This window comes from Pinus tabuliformis, chromosome J, assembly GCF_031772625.1.
Source record: "Pinus tabuliformis cultivar Carrire ecotype Pingquan chromosome J, CPIR1, whole genome shotgun sequence".
Lineage (NCBI taxonomy): Eukaryota > Viridiplantae > Streptophyta > Pinopsida > Pinales > Pinaceae > Pinus > Pinus tabuliformis.
In genome coordinates this window covers 245,838,068-245,859,590 of record NC_142295.1, presented here as the reverse complement: position 1 = coordinate 245,859,590, position 21,523 = coordinate 245,838,068, and the positions used below count along the sequence as shown (strand labels likewise).

At 37.3% G+C, this 21,523-nt stretch overlaps 1 protein-coding gene across 1 annotated transcript in view; it reads right to left on the bottom strand.

The window, feature by feature from the left end:
• EMB2016 (mRNA methyltransferase EMB2016) overlaps window positions 1–21,523 on the bottom strand; it is a 415,939-nt gene that overhangs the window by 38,964 nt on the left and 355,452 nt on the right. Inside the window, 3 exon segments of the mRNA XM_089377553.1 lie at window positions 9,053–9,124; window positions 9,228–11,876; window positions 11,978–12,149. Coding sequence (XP_089233679.1) covers window positions 9,053–9,124; window positions 9,228–11,876; window positions 11,978–12,149 — 2,893 coding nt within the window.

Sequence of the window (21,523 nt, the reverse complement as noted above, 5' to 3'; positions counted from 1 at the left end):
AGCTTGAGATTGTTCATTGTTGGGTTCGGTGTCGTCCTTGACTTTTAATCTTGTTGTTCTAGAACACATAAAGCCCATAGTTCATCGAATGTTGGAGTATCTTTTCTTGAATAGATGATGGTCACAAAACTACTCCAATTTGAAGGTAGAGCATTGAGTACACAAGTAGTTAACTTGGAATCAAATATGACTTCTCCAAGCCCTTGAAGTTGATCTTTCAATTTTAAGATTTTCACAAGGTATGAGGCCAAATCTTCATCTTTTGATAACCTTGTTCTATAAAGTTGATTCCTTAAGGATATTTTCTAACTTGTAGTATTGACAGAATATAATTTTACCACCTTGTCATAAGCTTCTTTTGATGTGGTCAAATCTGCAACAAATGGAATAAGGTGATCCTTAATGAACTCTATGAGAATCCCTTGAGCCCTTACTTCTCCCTTATTGTACTTTGCCACTTTGTGAGTCTTGTCCTTCTGTAGTTCTAGAATTTTGCCTAGAACGTGATCCATGACTTCACTTTCTATGAGAACCAAATCAATTATGTTCTTCCAAGCCTTGAAATTAGAGGCTCCATCAAGTTTGTTGCCTTGTTTACAGATAAATGCCATTTGAGTAGAATTTTGAGACCTAAGATATATTAGAGTACTTATATGTCAAAGAAGAGCGAATTGTTTGATTATGCTTCTTAGAGTCTCTTGATTAATGGCTGCTACAACAATGTCTTCAAGTTACAATGATGACTTCTTCAATGATGAATGATGAGTAATCAAGAGCCTTCAATGATAGAGGAGAGAGAGAGAGATAGCTACTATAGTTTCCTTTAAGATTGAATGATGGCCTTTGAGTCTTCTGCCTATATTCCCTTAGCAAATGATGCGTTCCAAAGGAGCTGATGTAAATGTGCCTTGAGATTGAGATGGATATTGTAGAGGTATCTCCGAATGTGCCAACAAAATGTGATCCTCAAGTTGCCTTTCCTTCACCTTAGCTCTAATAGCATGTTGAAAAACCAACATGCTAGCAAATTAGGGTTGATTTCTCTTACTTGATAATTGCTCATGAATATTCATTGGCTTTTTATTTCTTTTATTATGTACTCTTCATTAAACAATTATCAAAATATAAAAACATGAAGATCACAAGAGACAAAAAACACAAAGATGTAGGCTCCAAGCCAGAGAAAAACCCGACAAGGGGGAAAACCCAAACAACTTTTCTTCATATAGAATTGGATCAAAGTGAGATATACAAGACCCAAAAAAACAAGACCAATACTTGCCATAAGAACCAAATCAGTCGTCCTCCAAACCTTCCTTAACCAAGTCAAATCCAACAAAGTGAACACTAGTCAACACTCTTCAAATTGGTCAAACTTCGAATTTTCAGCTTTGCAATATCTCTGAACTTTTTTGGACCTACAACAATCCTAAAATTTCTTAAGTGTGACAAAATTAGGGCAAAAATACACAAGAATTTCTCTCCTTTGACCTTCGCTCTCTCTCTTTTGACTTTCCTTCTCTTGATTTTCGTTGGTTTTTTTATCTTTTCTTGGCACAAAAAATTAAGTGGTGAGCATGTACTCCAATGAGGTCGAACTAGTCTCTATATATACACATCCAAGAGGTCGAATGGGTGCCTTTCTAGGCCGACTTGTCTAGGAGGGCAGACTTGGTCTATGGATGGCTAATTAACTCTTTTTGACTCAAAACAAACAATTTTCCTTTTCATACAAGTCCAAATGGGACTTTGACTCAAGTACATTATTTTGGTTGTGAGCGATTGTATTTGTCCAATCTCTATTTTCTATTTTCCATATATTGCATGCATAAGAGTAACATAATAATTAACAAATCAATAAATCCGAGGAAAAATTAAATTTTCCATATATTGCATGCGTAAGAGTAACATAATAATTAACAAATCAATAAATCCGCGGAAAAATTAACTAGTGTAGATTTTGGATTTTCATTATATCTTTAGTAGATCTGTTGTGACTAATTATCCAATGAAATATCCACGACAATTTACAGATCACATTCTCATGTTGAATGGAAAAATTAAAAGTAACCCTTGGGTTAGGCTATCAAAACACTTGCTTATTGCCACATCACCTCAGTCACTTTGGTTCATATTCCATGACAACAAGATTCGGCAAAGCGAAAAAATTATATAAAGCCCATCTAGTTATAATTGAAAAAAAGATATTAAGATGTTATATATTGAAAATGTGTGTGTGTCTGTGTGTTACTTATATTGTTAAGGGAATTTTATAAAACTAATTTTGCTTCGCCATTAATTTTTCCATTAAAATCACTATTAAAGTTGAAATTAACCATTAAATTTGGCCATGCTTAAGATATGGTTAGTTCAAAATTTTCCATGAAAATATGATGGAATGTGGTGACTAAGGGTGCAACTATTGAAGAACTTTATTTAATGTCCCCAAAAAATTAACCTTGCCATATGTTACCCCTCATATTTCCATGAGAGGTAGATTTGTGGCTTTCATCACATGATACAACGACATAATGGAATTTTGATAGACTAGAGGTGTACGCCTTGCAATTTTCTTGGAGTTAGGGCATTTTGGTTGAGCATGTTCATGAATGTGCATCATCTTACTTCATGATGGTGTTGCATGGATGTTACATGTTGGTTCAACGGCTTGTCTTGATGGATAGTTTTCTCTTCATGGTTACACTTGATGCTTAGATGGATAGTGGTGGCATGCACCTTAATGCTATGATATGATATTGGTGGATGACCCATCTATTGGTTATCTTCATGCCTTTGGGATCAACTTTCTTAATGATACTGCTAGTTCCTTGCTTCATGGTATTGTTCCTTGCATATGTGTATGGATTGATAAGATATGGCTCTTGTGGAGGAGCTCAATAACATATGTCATCGTCTTAACAACATCAAAAGGCAACAAACAAAGTTGGGAGAAGGACGAAAGGAGATAATTGAAACTCAAAAGAAATTAGCAGCAGGTATCAGTAAAATAAACAATTATGAAAAAATATTACAAGGATTATAGAATCAAGGAAGCATGGATTTGGATTATCATTGGCGAGCCTTTTTAAAATTGAGAGAGGAAGACAAACAGAAAACAAACTCTTAGGCTTAAGGAACAAAAGAAAAGAATGCACCAGCTAGTAGTAAAGGTGAATTCATTTTTTGTAAATGCCTTAAACGCTCAAGAACCAATACAAAGTCTCAAATCTCAAAACAGCGAAGACACCCCAAATCATGAGATTCCACAAATACACTTCACAGACATCTAGTACTATACACATATTCCAGAGAAGGACTATCAATAAATAAAAAGGAGCTACCCAAGTATCATGGAAAACACTGTATGGGAGTTGTTTGGATCAATAAAATGGAAGGCATGAATCAAACCCACCATCAAATGAATGTGAGAAAATCATGACATCTAACAATTTGGAAGGAGAACATATGACAGGTTCCTATGGTGGTCTGGGAAATGTATGCCCATTTTTTTTATTGGATGAATTTTGTGGATGCCTTCCTAAAAGGATTCTACGATGAAGAAGAAAATGATGTCTACAACAAATTTGTACATCTCAAGCAGAAGAGAACTGTAAACAACTATATCCACAAATGAGAAGTATTGGCTACACGACAATGAGGATTCATTGAAGAACTACTTAAAATGTATATATGTGGGCTAAAGGATTATATCCATGCTGAGATAAAACTATGGAAACCTAACACTATTGAAGATGCCAGATACACAACAAATGTTATTGAGCAAAAAAACAAATTCAATAAGACATCATTCACGGGTTCTGAGAAATCAAGCAAATATTCAAAGAAAAAATCAAGTAAATTTCTAAGATAAATCTAACAAGTATATACCACCCCAATTACGAGAAGAAGGTAACCGCTACCCAAATCCAGAGAAGAAGGAAAATAAATGTTGGACATGTGGAGACAAGTATGCAACCAGGGCATAAATGCAGGACACAATATATCTACACTTATGAAGCGCAACAAAAGGATAACTTAGCTAGCAGTGATTCAGATGAAGAGACTAACAAAAAAATTGAAGCCCCAAGCATAGAACCAGAAGAAGCCATGCCTAGGATTTCTCTTGCTGTAATCACAGGAATAGCACAACCACAAACCTTGAAATTAAGAGGAAATACAAAAGAACTATGTTGCAAGAAACAACCCCTGAGTTGGCATACCCATACTCGAAACTCCCTGAAACACGGCTGAAATGTTTGGGGGGCATTTCCTTATATTTGGAAACACCATCGAAATGCCACTGAAATGTTTTCAGGGAATTTCGGCCTAATTCTACCCCGTTTCCAACCAATTTTGACCCATTTACGTGACTTTTTTGGTTATGCGGCCTCACTCAAGCACCCAAAAAGGTTGTGGGGCCCTTCTATGGCGAAAATAGATTTAATATAACACTAAATTTTATGTCTAATGACTCCACAAACTAATTTATCTCTAATCAATCCACACTTTAGTTCTGCTAAAAAAGCAACTTGTTCTATTTTTGTTAATGAAGATGAAGATTAGGATTATAAGATACATAATTCTACTTTGTCATTCGCATATGCTATGTTTCATTTTTAGCACATATAGCCACATAAAGAGGTTGATTTTGGATGTAAAGCCTCATGTATAAAGGTTGATTTTTGAATCCTGGATGTACAACCTCATTTATAAATGATAATATTGGATTTTGAATCATGTAATCATCTATGAGAGTTAACATAGACTGGGTTTTCCTTCTAAAATGTCATTTATGTGTCTCATTCTTTTTTTTCTTGCAAAATGCATTATTAACTTATTTATAAAAAAAATCATATATACATATATATATATACATACACATATACAAATACATACATATATATATATATATATATATATATATATATATATATATATATATATGACATTTCACCCGATGTTTCCATTTTTGGGGGGTTGCATTTCCAGCTGTACATGTTTCGGAAACTTCTAGACATTTCGGCATTTCATGCAACTTAGAAAAAAAGAAAATGTCACTGTGTTAGTAGACAGGAAGCACTCAATTTTATAGATGTAAATGTTGCAAGGAAACTAAATCTATTTGTGTACCTAGCGGCAGATATAAGAGTCATGGTGGCAGATGACAAAAGAATAGATGGAGTTGGCAAATGTCACAAGGCTAAATTACAATTAAGTGATTATGAATTGGAGTCTAGTTTCTACACAGTACCCCTGGGAGGAGTAGACATTGTTTTGGGAATACAATGGCTACAAACATTGGGAACATACTCCGCAAATCATCAGAAGCAATTCATTAAGTTCAAATGGGCTGGTAGAAGATATAAATTGTTTGGATTCCAACCACCTCCTACTCAAATTGTATTTGCACAACAAATGAAAAAACTTATTCGAAAAGGAGCACCAGTATATATCGCACAATGTCAACAAATAGAATTATTAACTACAAATGTAGTTCAATCACAACAACTAGAAATTGCAGCCCTAGTCCAAAGGTATAACAAAGTATTTCAAGAATTGCCTATGAAATTACCGTTAGAAAAGAAGATAGAACACATTATAAAAGTTAAACCAGATGTGATGCCCATTGATATCAAACCATACCGCTATCCTTATCATCACAAAACAGAGATAGAGAGGCTAATTCAAGATCTGCTAAAATGTGGAGTTATTACAAAAAGCAAAAGCTATTCAGCTCCAGTGGTATTGGTTCAAAAGAAGGATGGATCTTTTAGACTATGTATAGACTATCGAGGGTTAAACAAAATAACTATAAAAAAATAAAAAATAAAAATAAAAAATAAAATAAAATAAAAAAATTCCAATTATGTTCATGGATGAATTGTTAGACGAACTCCACAGCATAAGTTTATTTCTCAAAGTTATATTTAAGGTAAGACTATTATCAGATACAGGTAAGGCTAGAATATGTTGAGAAGATTGCATTCAGAACTCACGAAGAATATTATGAATTCAAGGTGATGCCATTTGAACTAAAAAATGCCCCAGCTACATTCCAAGCAACTATGAATGAGCTTTTTCATCGATACTTACAGAAATTTATATTAGTTTTTCTTGATGATATCCTCATCTACAGCAAAACCTCGAAGGAGCACCTCAAGCACCTAGAGGAAGTACTTTCCTTACTAGAAAAAAATCAGTTCTATGCAAATCTATTGAAGCTTACTTTTGGTGAAAAGGAAGTCGAATACGTCAGTCACATCATATCCAAGGAAGGAGTCAAGGTAGACCCCAGTAAAATCAAGGCAATCAAAGAGTGGCCAAAACCAAAAAAATATATTAAAACTAGGAGTATTTCTAAGATTAACAGCATATTATAGAAGATCTATCAAAAACTATACACACTTGACTGCACCCCTATCAAACTTGTTAAAGAAAATTGTCTTTCAATGGGACAGCAAAGCAGAAGAGTATTTTGAGACATTAAAAGAAGTAATGTCAACCTCAAGCACCTAGAGGAAGCACTTTCCTTACAAGAAAAAAATCAGTTCTATGCAAATTTATTGAAATTTTCCTTTGGTGAAAAGGAAGTCAAATACGTCAGGCACATCATATCCAAGGAAGGAGTCAAGGTAGACCCCAGTGAAATCAAGGCAATCAAAGAGTGGCCAAAACCAAAAAATATATCAAAACTAAGAGTATTTCTAAGATTAACAGCATATTATAGAAGATCTATCAAAAACTATGCACACTTGACTGCACCCCTATCAAACTTGTTAAAGATAAATGTCTTTCAATGGGACAGCAAAGCAGAAGAGTATTTTGAGACATTAAAAGAAGTAATGTCATCTACTCCAATACTAGCAACCCCAAATTTTTCCAAGCCCTTTGTGGTAGAATGTGATGCTTCAAGGTTCAAAATTGGAGCAATATTAATGCAGGACAATCACCCAATAGCTTTTGAAAGATCAACAAAAGGCAAAGCCTGAAGTCTACTTATCATAAAGAAATGTTTGCCATCATACATGAATTGAATAAAAGGCGTCAATAGCTCTTGTGAAGCAAATTATCGATTCACATAGATCACAACAGTGTTCAATTTTTGTTATAACAAAAGACATTATCTATCAAACAACAGAAATGGATGGAGAAACTCTCCATGTTCAACATGGAAATATTACATAAAAGAGGGAAGGATAATGTTGTCGCTGACGCATTTTCACAAAGAGATGAAGACAAAACAACATGTGCTACATTAGTAGTAGTTCCCGACTAGTTAGATGAGATTCAAAATGAACATGCCAAAGATATGGCCTCTTGCTCTATAATTGAACATGTCGATCAAAATCCAAATGTTGAACGAAAAAAGATATATTATGGTAAAATGTAGAATTTATCTAATACCATCCTCCAAATTTAAAATGGAGGTTTTAAGGAAAACACACAATTTGCCAGCGGTAGCGCATGTTGGATTCTTCAAAACATACTATAATACTCGTCAATCATTCTATTGGAAGGAAATGAGTAAAGAGATTCAAAATTTTGTCGTTGAATGTGATGTCTATCAAAGAAATAAAAATGAGAAGGTTTTAACCCCGGGATTGCCTCACCCTTTACATATTCCAAATCAAAAGTGAGAGGAAATCTCGATGGATTTCATCGAAGGGTTTCCTATGTCTGACAGAAAGGACAAAATATTCATTGTGGTGGATAGACTAACCAAATATGCACATTTCATGGCAGTTAAGAAGACAGATTCAACAAAACAAATTGCAGAAGTCTTTTGCAAAAACATCTATAAATTACATGGCCTCCCAAAGGTCATCGTCAGCGATAGAGATGCAAAATTTAAAGGGAATTTTTGGAAGGATTTTTGTAACTAGGCTAGAATATCCCTTAACATGAATTCAACTTATCATCCGCAAACTAATGGACAGATAGAAATAATGAATAAATGTTTGGAAACATATTTCGTTGTCTTGTAATAGATAAGCAAAATAAATAATCTAAATGGTTACATCTAGCTGAGTGGTGGTACAATTCCACCTACCATATTTCAGCTAAAATGACCCCTTTTCAAGCCTTATATGTTTATGAACCTCCAATATGGAAGTACTTCACACTAAGTGACTCTAAGGTTCAAGCAGTAAAGAATCAGTTGGAAGAAAATAAAAAATTCATTAAACATCAAGTAATTGGATGAAACAGAAGCAGACCAACACTGTTCAGGGAGAGAATTCGAAGAAGACAATTGGGTATTCGTAAGACTTCAACCCTACAAGCAATTATCTCTAAAGCAACAAGGAAAGAACAAGTTGGTTCAGAAATTTTATGGACCTTTCCAAATAATCAAAAAATCAAATCAGTGAAGTGACCTGTGGATTGAAATTACCAGATAACTGTCAAATCCATAATATGTTTCATGTATCATGTCTTAAAAAAATGCTAGGACGAAATCAATAAGTTCAAACAGAAATACCCGAAATTGATGACAAAGGAATATATTGCAATATCTTCTAAGTTTGGAAAATTTGCAATATATCAATAACACTAACCTAAGGGGATTGTGATATATCAAGATGTTAGTGATATATTCCCTATCAACAATGAAAGAGCATAGAGGTTCAACATTCACTATGAAAAATAATGGATCATTTATAAGCGTAGATTGAAATTTTCAGAACCATTTCCCTCCACCTAGAAAGTCCTTATAATTTCCTACAATTGATTTTAACTCTTAAGAATGGACGGAAGTATATAGAGCAGTCAAAAGGTCCACATGGCAGAAATATTTAAATAAGTGGTCTGAAATTAAAAAAATCAATATTTTGTTATAAAAATTTTGTGCATATTTTCTTGCCAAGCGAGATATTATAAATACATAATTTACAAAGATAAGAATGCCTACGAATGTAAAACATGAGTAAAAAGGGGATGAATTAATTGATTATAAAGAATGCTCTAAAAGATTTGTATAATCACCAAAATGTAACTAACACTACTCCAATATTCAAGGCCGCTATCAAAAAATGGTTGAAGTTATAAAAGACACCTGGAGCATTTGCATCAATTTTGGGTGCTGTTCCAAAAGCTGGCGAAGTCTTTCTTGATCGCCCAATAGAGCCTGAGTGACAGTAGTAAAGATTCCAATTTATTGAAGGTGACAAACATGGCCCTTCCTCATCCACTTTTTCAAATAAATAAAATATCCAAACATGTATACATACCTGAATGGCTTCAGGAGAACTAAAATATTGTTGTAGTGTCAACCCCGATTCTTGTTGTTGAACATTTTCAACCTGTTGATGATGATATTGTGGGTGAACATGTTCCCCTTGATCATGGTGTTGTTGCTGATGTTCCTGATGCTGGTGTTGATAATAAGATTGTTGGGCTTGCTGCTGAAGTGGGTGTGGGTGCTGCTGCACAGTTTGTGCTGGATAATTTTGCTGCAGTGGAGGTGGTTGTGGCTGAAATTGTAAATGTTGTTGATTTATTGATGACTGAATATGAGTCTGCGGTCTCTGTTCCAGTGGTTGCTGTGGCTGAAAGAGGGGACGTGGCTGCTGAGGAGGCTGAGGTGGAGGTGGACGAGGTGGTTGTGGTGGTTGAGGAGGCTGTCGTGGTTGCGGAGGGGGCTGAACTGGCTGAACATGTTGGGGATGAGTTTGTTGGTTAAGTCCCTGCTGTTGAGTTGAGACACTGCCAGGAAGGTTTCCTGGCAATGTTGTAGGCCTACCAGGAGGCAAAGGAGGTACAAAAGCAGGAGGTAAAGGATGAGACTGAGAGACAGAACTTTGACCGACACTGGATGTAGAAAAGCTTCCAAATACCTTATCACCAGAGGATGTTGGTGGAGGCAGTGGGATAGCTGGAGTAGGCTGAAAATACATACCAGATACAGGATGAACAGTTGATGTTTGTGGAGATGCCTGCACAACTTGAGGGGCAGAAAATGGTGGAGGTGTGGGAGGAAGAGGTGGAGGAGGTCTTGCTGAAGCAATGGTCTCATCAGACATTCTAGCAGTAGTTGAGACACTAGCCCATGGAGTTGTTGAAGTATCAAAAGGAGGGCGAGGAGGGGTGGCTGGGGCAACAGAACCATAACTAGCTGGCCGTTGATGTTCTGGATGGAACTGTACAGGTGGAGGTGGACGAAGAGGAACCTCTAAGAGAGAACGAGTACTGGATGGAGGTAATGGTGGTGCCACACTGATATTCATGCTGCTGCCTATCCCTTCCATATAGTAATCTTTTGGAGCAGTTGGTTTTTGATCTCTTCCAGGCAATGGTGGAACTGCACTATTTGTAGCAGAGTCAAATGTCTGGAAAGGTGAACCTGAAGGGAGAGGAGGTTGGACATCTCTTGTGGAATGTATGTAAGGAGATGCATGGCTAGGACTGGCTTCCACCACTTGAGGAGTTAAACCAGAAGGAACTGTTGGAGGTGGTGGCAAAGGTGGCAGTGGTGGTGCATGTAAATGACCTTTCTGTTCAAAATGGGGTTGGGTTACAGTTAACATTGGGCCAGGACCAACCTGTGGTTGAGTGGATCTGTGATGAAGAACAGGGAAAGGCATAGGCCCCTATTCTCCTGCTTGCATAACTCCCAATACAGATCTTTGATCATAAAATGGTATTGTCATCTCTGGTGGTTTAGATGTAACAGGTGTCTCATAGCAATTAGATGTTATGGACATCGAATTTGGTATTCTGTTATCAAATTTCTCTCGAGGGAATGTTGTTTCTCCGCTTGGACTTTTCTTTCCTTTTCCTTTGTCTGGAGTAAGGCTTTCATGTCTGACAATACCACCCTCAGGTTGTGTAACAGGGTCCCTAGAAACTGGGCCTACAGAATTAACACCTTCAACTGTGTCCATTTTTGTGTCCTTGCTCACCGGAATAAAATGTGGAGAACTGCCAGTGTTATGTTCGGCATCATCAAGAAGAGATTCAGGTGAATTTTCCTCAGGTAAGTTCACTGGTGCAGATGGCAGAAAGTCATCAGACTGTGGGAACTGCAACAAGTCTTCTGATTCAGAAACAACTTCCAACTCAATATTGATTTCCTGTAAGTCATCTTCAAGGTGAGACTTCAATTCTCTAGATTTAGTATTTTTATCAACACTGCTCTCAGTCTCAGGTGGCAGTGTCTGCACAGGTTTTTGCAGGTCTCCACCAGCTGAAGCTACCGGCTGTTGGCGTTCCCGTTGTCTAGCCATAAATTCATCCACGTGAATAGATGGTGGCCTACCACCAGTAGACCCTCCACGCTGAACATTAACAACATTGGAGCTGCTACTCATACCATCATTGTTTCTCTCTCTTGCAACATAATCATCAACATGCATAGAAGGTGGTCTGCTAGTATTAGGTTTGCGATGCCGAAACATGTCTCTTCTAGTTAAACCAGATGAGGAAACAGTTGTACCTCCTGTACGAACAAATGTGCCAGATGCCGTGGCTTCTGCCCCAGCTCCTGAACCGATGCCATCTACTCTCTGACGCCTATTTGGGCCATCCACTGAAGCCGATTTTCTCTTTAATGAAGACACAGGCAATGTAGGCCTATCAGGTGATGAATCTGGGCACTCCCACATAAATTTATCTGCAAGACCCCCAACAAAATAAGAATCTTCAACTGTTTCAGTACTCTGGACTGATTCTTTGGTTTTTTCATTAGAGGGTGCCGACTCTTTTGCAATCTTCATTAGAACTTCTGGATTAATAGATCGATGAGGTGGCAACTCCCAAGATGAAACTGTAAGCTCGGTTGCAGAAGATGGAATCTCTTTTTTCGGAGCTATCTCTGACAGCTGAATTATGCCTGTAGGTTTCTTTAACAAACGAAGCATTGCTCTGACAGCTGTCCTAGTCTGCCATCATAAAGTAGTTAGTAGAAGGAAATAAAGACAAGAAAGAACTAGATTAAAATGAAACATGCTTAAAGAAACCCATTAGCTTCAAGGTCTGTTACCTGCTCTAAGGTAGTCCTTGTGTGCAACGGAATGTCTGTGCTTTCGCCATTTATTTTCTTATTAAGAAGGTCCATCATGGCAAAAACATATTTCAACTTTTCTTCAATTTGATGGTCGCATGACCCAATATCAAGCCCAAAAAGAGACTTCAAGGCTACAACACCATGTGCACTGCATGTTTAGCCAATGGCATTATGGATTATTAGTATCCAGTAATCAGGGAAAAACAGTTAACTAGCTCATGCAGGAATCTACATAACACATACTGCAAAGGTTAACAGTCTATGTGGTCTGTTTGATGTAATGGCAAACATGTGATGCAATCCAGATAGCACATACAACGAGGAGATGCAACAGAAAGCATGTGATAGAAATATCAATGTGAAAATTGTGATAGAAGACAAATCTGTATTGCTATAAATGCGCCTATGAAATAAATAGATTATTAACCAAGGACTTTGACCATATCAATTGAAGAAAACAAATGCAGATGCTACAATAGTACAAGCAAATGGCACAGTGAGGATTAGGAAAATGGCACAAACTGTTAGGCTAGGTTACCAGGAAACGGATAGGGATATGGATACAGATCTGGATCTGGATACAGATACACCAGAATTTTGAAAAGCAAAGATTCAGATGCAGTGCAGAAATGTCACATACAAAAAATACAATAATTATTTTAAAAAATTTAAAAACATAATTTAAATTTAAAAATCAAGACCATTCATAAATCACAACATTAGAACTGAAATCATTACATAAATTATAAATCTGAACATTGAAATCATGACGCATCATGCATTATCAAAATTGAGTGTTTCATCAATAATCACTCTATTGATATGAATCATGATGATGTAGAGTAGGTCTAACATACATCAAGAAATGGCTCTACATCCTCATCATCTGAATATATCAACTCTAAATCATGATCAACCTGTCATCTTCCTTGAAATATTCCTTAAAAAATAAAAAATCCCAGCTAGTTAAGATGGTAACTGAATACCATAAACTGTTTGAGAACATGCTATAGTCTATGTATCATACTGTTCTAAGAGGAGTCCTCACCTAGAGTTGGATGGGATTGATCTAATTAAACTTTCAATGACACAGACACCCTTTGTACAAAAAGAAAACTGAAAACTAAGCATGGATATATACATACTGTTATCTATATATTGTCTAAAAGCTTTCTCTGAGCACTCCAACCATCATTATCAAAAATTGAAAATTAAAAATTTAGTGTCTCAGACTTTTCTTTCTGGCATTATGATGTTCTATACAGCCTACAGGCTACAGTTAATTAATAATCTACTTCTACAGGTACAGAATCTACAATTTAATAATAGGTAAGCTAACTAAAAGTATAAATAAAATATTCGCTACTAAGGGTTTCAAACAGGTGCCAATTATTCCTTAAAAAGAAAAAGAAAAAAAAAACACAAACTCAGCTACAGGTAATGAATAACTTAAACACTATGTTCCACCAAGACTCTGAGACAGGGGGACGCCGGTGCTGGGAGACGCAAAAGGGGCAAGTGTTGGAGTACCCTCAAATTTTAGGGAAATTTGGGGAGACACCACGGTATATATTTTTTAATATATATATTCAATAATGAAAGTATAAATACATTGATCCATAGATAATTGAATTAAATAATGAAACATTTTGATCCATACTCATCATTCATACTCATGCATATATCAACCATCCATACACACCACGAAATTCAATAATGAAATACATTGATCCATATTCATCATTCTAGAATCTACACTGATTTAAACATCAAATTCATCATTCATTATTCTACATTCTAAATTGATTTAAAATTTAAATTCATCATTCATAATTCTAGAATGTAATTAGCACTAAGCAAAACAGACTAGTATTACATACTGAAATTTGATGACTAGAATAGTAAATTGATATAACACATTGTCAAAAATAGTAAAGAGTGACGAGTCAAAGAATCAATCTAAGGCCATCAATATCCAGAGTCAAGACTCAAAAGTTAAAACTGAAAATAAAAAATGGACAATGAGCATTGAAGAAGCGTCATTGGGGACGAGAGGCAACAGTTAACTGTTAAGTCAGAGAGCACTTCCTGCTAGGCCAAGTAGAGGTAAGCTTGGTAAGTCAAATGACTGAGTTAGGGATTGCAAATTAGTTTAGGTTTTCATAATTGTTATGTATTTTTCTTTTTAATTTTAATTTTAATTTTTTTAATTTCAATGGTTATTAGAAAAATTAAGCCAAGTAGAGGTAAGCTTGGTAAGTCAAATGACTGAGTTAGGCGTTGCAAATTAATTTAGGTTTTGATATTTGTTATGCATTTTTCTTTTTAATTTCATTTTTTTTATTTTCTTTTGTTTAATTTCAAGGGTTATTAGAAAAATTAGGCCAAGTAGAAGTAAGCTTGGTGAGTCAAATCACTGAGTTAGGGGTTGCAAATTAGTTTAGGTTTTGATATTTGTTATGTACTTCTCTTTTTAATATTAATTTATTTAATTTTTTTTTTTATTTTCTTTTGTTTAATTTCGAGGGTTATTAGAAAAATTGAGGGGGGGATATCTGTTAATTTGGCAGCTTAGTGACAAATTCCAACCATGGGACGAGATTCCTCTTTTTGAGAGGACCAATTTTGACTATTGAAGCACTCAAATTGGACAAGGGAAAGTGTATTTTTGAATTAAAGCCCACATGTGCATATTTGATCAGGTCGGCCCAAAAGCTAATTGGACACCCTTGGAAGGCTATAAATACCAATGTTCCACCAAGACTCCGAGACGGGGAGACGTGGGTGCAGGGAGACGCACAAGGGGGACGTGTGGGAGTACCCTCAAATTTTAGGGAGATTTTTGGGGGGGCGGGGGGACGTCAGGGTATATATTTTTTTTCCTTTTTAATATATATATATATATATATATATATATATTTCAAATTCATATTCAATAATGAAGGCATAAATACAATGATACATACATAATTGATTTAAATAATGAAATACATTGATCCATACTCATCATCCTTACTAATACATACATGATAAATCCATAGACCATGAGATTCAATAATGAAATACTCCAATCCATATTCATTATTCATTATTCACCATTCTAGAATCTACATTGATTTAAAAATTAAATTCATCATTCATAATTCAAGATTCTAAATTGATTTAAAATTAGAATTCATCATTCATCATTCTAGAATCTAATTAGTACTAAGCAAAATAGACTATAATAGACACTGAAATCTGAATACTGGAATAGTAAATTGATATAACTAAAACTCAAAAATAGTGGAATGATGGGTCTAAAAGTCACTCTAAAGTACAAAGAGGGCTTGGTGCTCTTTATTAAATACAAATTCCATACCCTTGTACATGAAAAATGCAATGGAAACATTGCAATCTATCAAATCCTAAATTCCTGAAAAACTGTTAAGTCTGCTGGATTTTGAGTGAGATCTAAAATTCTACTTTCTCCATATGAAATCCAATGAGGTCGAAACCACTCTCAAACATCCTAAGTCATTTCATGGTAATGTTAAAAATTTAAGTAAAAGGATGAAAATGAAAGATAAAGGAGAATGTAAACATTACCATGAATTGCATAGCATTAGTAGGGAAATATGGTCAAATGCTAGGTTTTCCCTGTCATAAATCATTGTTTACAAGCAAATTTAATGGGGGCGCATAGCCCATATTGAGTTGGGCGTCCCCCTTTTGGGGAGTCACGTTCCCACACTGGGGAAACGTCCCCCCCTGCGTCTCCCCACGTCTCCCCAAAAGGAGGACGTGGGGAAACGTTTCCCCAGACGTCTCCCCGTCCCGGGTGCATGGGGTGCGAGGGGTGCGCGCACCCGACCCTAGGGGACGCGTCCCCATGGAACACTGATAAATACAAGTAACCTCAACCTCATTTGGACATTCATCTTGGATCATTCTTCTATTCTCTTCTTTGTTTTGGCTCGCACTGGTCTGGAGGCAAGTTCACGAAGATTAGTTGGCAAATGTCCAAAATTGCAGGGTCTAAAGCTCGCATCTCTATTTTTAGGGTTTTGGGTCTCAACCACGGGCACGTCATGGAGAAATTTCAACCAAAGCCTTTTAGCCGCATGCATGACACATCTTCCTTGCGATTGGGACCTAAATGTTGAATTTTCAATTGACTGAAGTTTTCGCCTATTCACTGCAGAGTTCGACAGTTGACTACAGAGAGTGATAACTGACTACAGGTTCCTGAATTAGGGTTTTAATTATTGGCATTGGTGGGTTCATCTCATGATAGGTTTATGGTTGAAGATATGGATCATTGTACTCTCTCCTTACTGAATCATCCAATGACAATCTAATAAGAAGAAGAATTTGAAAGGGTTTTCCCCATAGGGGATTTTGCCCAGCTCCCCGACCAATCTTGGTATCTCTATGTGTGAATGTTTTTCTTCTATTGTTTCTTTATGTTCTGTTGCATTGATGATGATATTGTTCTTGTTCTTTCTATATAGTTGCATATGTCGTTGAATAATGATGTAAATCTGAATAATGCTATGATGCCATGGGGTGAATTTAATATGGAAATAATGAAATACAATTATCAAAGCAAAGAACAATATAGCCCTAAGAAAAATTAACATGGTTTCAGAGTTGGGCTGAAGAAAAGTCATTGAAGATCACCCCTATGAAGACACCCTTGATGGATGCAGGAGAAGATGGAGGATGTCTAAAAGAATACTAGGGTTTCAAGGAAACTTTGGGCAATTTGGTTATTACGGTTTGATGGATATTATGAGGTTAGGGTTTGGGAGAAAGCCTGGTTTATGGCAAAGATTTGAATATGTACAAGCACTTCTAACAAATTTGATGAAGCCATAGATGGGATAGTCTCTATTAGGCCTGATTGTTGATAAAGTTGGTTGAAATATTGAAGGCAACATTGTCATATGGACAATGGACAATGATGGCTCTTGAAGGTTGGTTCAAGAGGGAGATGATCACCTCTCATTGAAGATAAGTACTTTTCGATTTATGGTGCTCCTTTATGTCTTTACTTTTGTTTAGACTTATTGATCTGATTATTGTTTTGATTATTACTTATACTTCCTGCATGTATATTTGAGTATTTGGATGCTTCTAACCTCCTAATGAGTTGTGATAAGTGGATCCTTCTTGAGGATCATGGCTAGTGCAGGAAGAGAAGAACTAGCATTGGAAAAGGTAAAGAGGCACTTGATGAAAAGTTGACAAAATGCTACAGCTACTTATGTAAAATAAGAAGGTGCACAAGTATTTGAACACTCAAGGCATGTATGGTGCTTTATTTCAATGTCACAACAACAATATAGGATGGCAAGGTAAACCCTAAGCTATGATGGGAATGTCACCTTTACAAATGGCTCATGCATATGAAAGTTTGATTCATTGGGATGGTGTAATTGGTAGTGAACAAGTATCTTACCTTTTAGACATGATGAACTTCTTGATTCTATAAAGCTACTTAATATTGATCTTTGATATATTGGTATACTTGATGTTTGGCTTGTTGATTTCTCGTAGCATCAGATGTTCTCTGAACACTCAAGGCATGTATGGTGCTTTATTTCAATGTTACAACTGCAATATAAGACGACAACGTAAGCCCTAAGGTATGATGGGAATGTCACCTTCACAAATGGCTCATGCATATGAAAGTTTGATTCATGGTACTCATGATGGGATGGTGTACTTGGTAGTGAACAATTATCTTACCTTTTAGACATGATGAACTTCTTGATTCTATAAAGCTACATAATATTGGCCTTTGATACATTGGTATACTTGATGTTTGGTTTGTTGATTTCTGGTAGCATCGGCTGCGCTCGAAGTCTCAAATTTTGCAAGGAGGCTTAGACACATGCATTCTCCAATACCCAGAAATCGTTTTGGGAAATTCCACCCAAGGACAATTTCATTAAAATAATTAATTATTTTTAATGGGACCCTAAGTCTAAACTTAGGAAATTAAAATAATTAAAGGGTATTAACATAAACTGTGGGTGAAACTTCTAGGAGGCAGAGATCAAGTCAATATGATCCTAGCCATTGATTAGAATCTAATCTGGGCCGTTGATTGATCAACAAGAGGATATAAGAGAAGGCTTGATGGGCACTTGGAGGACACAGAGAGTTTCTCAGTCAGATAATTGTTGAAGCTAAAGCAGTGCAATGATTTCGTAGTCATCACACAGAGGGGCAGAGAGAGTTTTAGTTGGAGTCTCTTCTCTGGATCCAGGAATACTTAGCAGAGAGGTAGAGAGACACGCGGAGGGGGCAGCGCAGTGCCCAAAGAGGGTGACGCTGATCCAGGAAGGGCTCACGCAGAGCAGCGCAAAGCCTTCATGCAGAAGTTATTTGTTGGTGGTTTGAGGTTCTAAGCCGGGAGGGCTGGAATCAGCTCCTGAGAGCAAATCGATCTAGCAAAGAGGTGACGCAAGGCCTTAGTGGTTGTGACACAAACCCACGCAGTGACTGCATAGGAGCGGCGTAGAAGTAGCTGGGGATTCCTTGGTTCAGTTGTCGGATCAGCTGGGATTTGCAGTATAGAGTGAGGTAATCTCACTAATTTCTTCTACCGAGTGATATTCTTTATACTGGATTTCCAGTAAGACATCAAAAAGTTGTATTCAAAAATAACTTCTGCTTAATAATAAAAACCCTCAGATCTACTGCACCGGTTTTCCCACATTGGATTTTTTTCTCGGAACGTTTGTCCAAAAACAACTATGGCATTTATGTTGTATCTCTCAATTGTTCAGTTTCTTGTTTCGGCATATTATTTTAAACAGTGTAGGCTGCAGTCTATGTATTTCAATGTTTGCCATAGGAAACTGCAAATAATTTGTTCGTGTAAATTAACAAGTAGGAGAAATATTATCAGTTGTTGTAGTAGGAATTCAGGTCACCGAATTTTCACATGGTATCAAAGTAATAACTGAAGCAAGAAGAACATAGCCGAAAGACCCAGCGTTGAAGGAAGAAGGGAATTCAAAATTCCTGCAGAGGCAGCAATTCAAATCCCTAGAGGGTTTGTGCAGTTCAAGCTAGGAGAGCTAGATTTTCGTGGTATATCTCTCTCTGGGTGAGTCAACAGAGAGGTAAGATTTCCAGATCGAAATCTGTCAGCGGTCGAGGGAGCAGTGCAGCAGAAGCTTCAGCGAAAAGAGGTTTTTCTGGTGGAGGACAATTTTTTGCAGGCAATTGCTCGGTAGAAAGATGTCAGGGGGAAGAGATAGACACGGTAGAGGGAATGATTCCTCAGAGGACTTCTAGCCAAGGAGTCTGAATTCTCACTTGCTGAGCAGCAGCGAAGAGGAGTTGATCTACTAACTCCAGTAGGGAGTGTGTAGGATAGCCTAGTGCTATGAAGAGGAGAGAGGAGGCAATTCGACTTTTTTGCAGAGACGGCCACGAATGGGCAAGATCCATGGAAGAGCAGCAAATTAGATCCAGTTGCTGTAGATTTCTCACATGGATCAGTATCCTTGCTACTGGAGCCCAACAAAATCAGTAGCGGAAGGATCACAATGTCAGCAAATGCAGCTAGTCATTCAAATGACAGTTGCATAGCTAGTTGCAGCCAATTTCCCGAAGACAGTTGCAAAACTAGTTGCAGTGACACAAACAGTGTGAATTGCCTAGTTGCAGTACGCAGGTGCACTTCCAGCCAAGAGATTCCTAGCACAGACCCTCGCAGTCCAATTTCCAATGCAGGAGGACTATGTGAGTTTGCCAAGAGGGAGTAGAGAGATTTCCCATAAGGAGATTGAGACTCAGAGGGAGACTAGTTTCAAAGGGAGCAACCCTATGGAAGCTAGTACTTCTGGATCTGAGGAGATCAGACTCATTATTGCAGTAGTTGCAGCCGTAGTGCAAAAGCATCAGCAGAGCAGTAGCAGCCACATTATGAGTACATCATATTTCGCCATGTTGATAGTCATACCTCTATGAGTGAGGTGGGGTGATTTGGTTTTGTAGCCCCAAAAAACTACAACTGCGCAAGACCCTTGAGGAGTCCACCTCTCAGATCAATTCCTTGCTAACAGAGGTAGCAGGATGGACCGGGCCGGTTGATGCAAAGGAGTGTAGGAGTGACAGTTGCAGTGGCTAGTAGCGCCAGACACTGAGCAGCGCAGGGCAGATTTGGCAGCAATGCAGATGCACATAGCAGAGTTCAGCACCAACGCAGAGGCTTCAGAGGGTCAGTGTAGAAACTAGGAGCAATCAGACTCCAGCAGCGAGATGCATCATACTAAACACCAATTCAGTGATTTGGGATGCTTTTCCATTGCTGATGCAATAGCAACAGCTGTTGGAGAAGGTTGCAGTGCAGATACAATTGGCAATGCCAATGCCAGTAGCAGCACAGATGTAGAATTAAGAGAGAGTTGCAGTACAGATGTAGTGTTGACAGTGGCAGGGTCAACAGTGGTATAGATGCAGCGTTTGCGCAGAAGTTGGTGGACATGATGTCAAACATCAGTGGCGCAGAAAGAGATGTTACAGAACAGGGTGATGCTTCAGCAAGTTGCATTGCTAGAGCACATTCCTCGCTAAGAGGGAGTGTTGATTTTTGGTAGCATCGGATGTGCTCTAAGTCTCAAATTTTGCAGGGAGGCTTAGACACATGCATTCTCCAATAACTAGAAATCGTTTTGGGAAATTCCACCTGGAGACAATTTTATTAAAATAATTAATTATTTTTAATGGGACCCTAAGTCTAAAAGTAGGAAATTAAAATAATTAAAGGGTACTAATATCAATCGTGGGCGAAACCTCTAGAAGAAGGCAGACATCAAGTTAATATGATCCTAGCCATTGATTAGAATCTAATATGTGTCGTTGATTGATCAACGAGAGGATTATAAGAGAGGGCTTGATGGGCACTTGGAGGACACATAGAGAACTGATCAGTCAAATCGAATTCTTGAAGCTAGAGCACTGCGGTGATTTCTTAGTGATCACGCAAAGAGGGTGTTAAAATTGGCAACTAGGGCCAAACTCCACATGGGTCATCTTATTTAGGATAGCTGATATTTTTCTTGGATTCCTCTCTCTGAGAGGTGTAGGATTGATCTAAAGATCATTTGATTCTGACATGTACAAATGAAGTTATGAATTTATTTTGATTATGGTCAAATTGTCAAGGTCAGCTAGCAAACTTAAATAGGCTCAGAAGCCCAACAGTCATGTTTATTCATCCTAAACGTTGCATATAAATAGAAGGTGACTTAGCCTCATTTGGACACACTCATCTTCACAGTTCTCTCTCTCTCCTCATTGGTTGGGTATGGATTTCTGGGCCTCTCTCTCTCCACAGGTCTGAGATTTCAGGAAAGCAAAAATTCAGGAGACTGAAATTTCAGGAGAGCGAAATTTCAGGAAAGCCAAATTTCAAGAGGCCAAAATTTTAGGAATCCGAAATTTTAGGAGGCCGAAAATTCAAGAGATCGAATTTTTGGGCAGTTTGACCAGCGTTGACTGCAGTTAGGGCTGACCGTA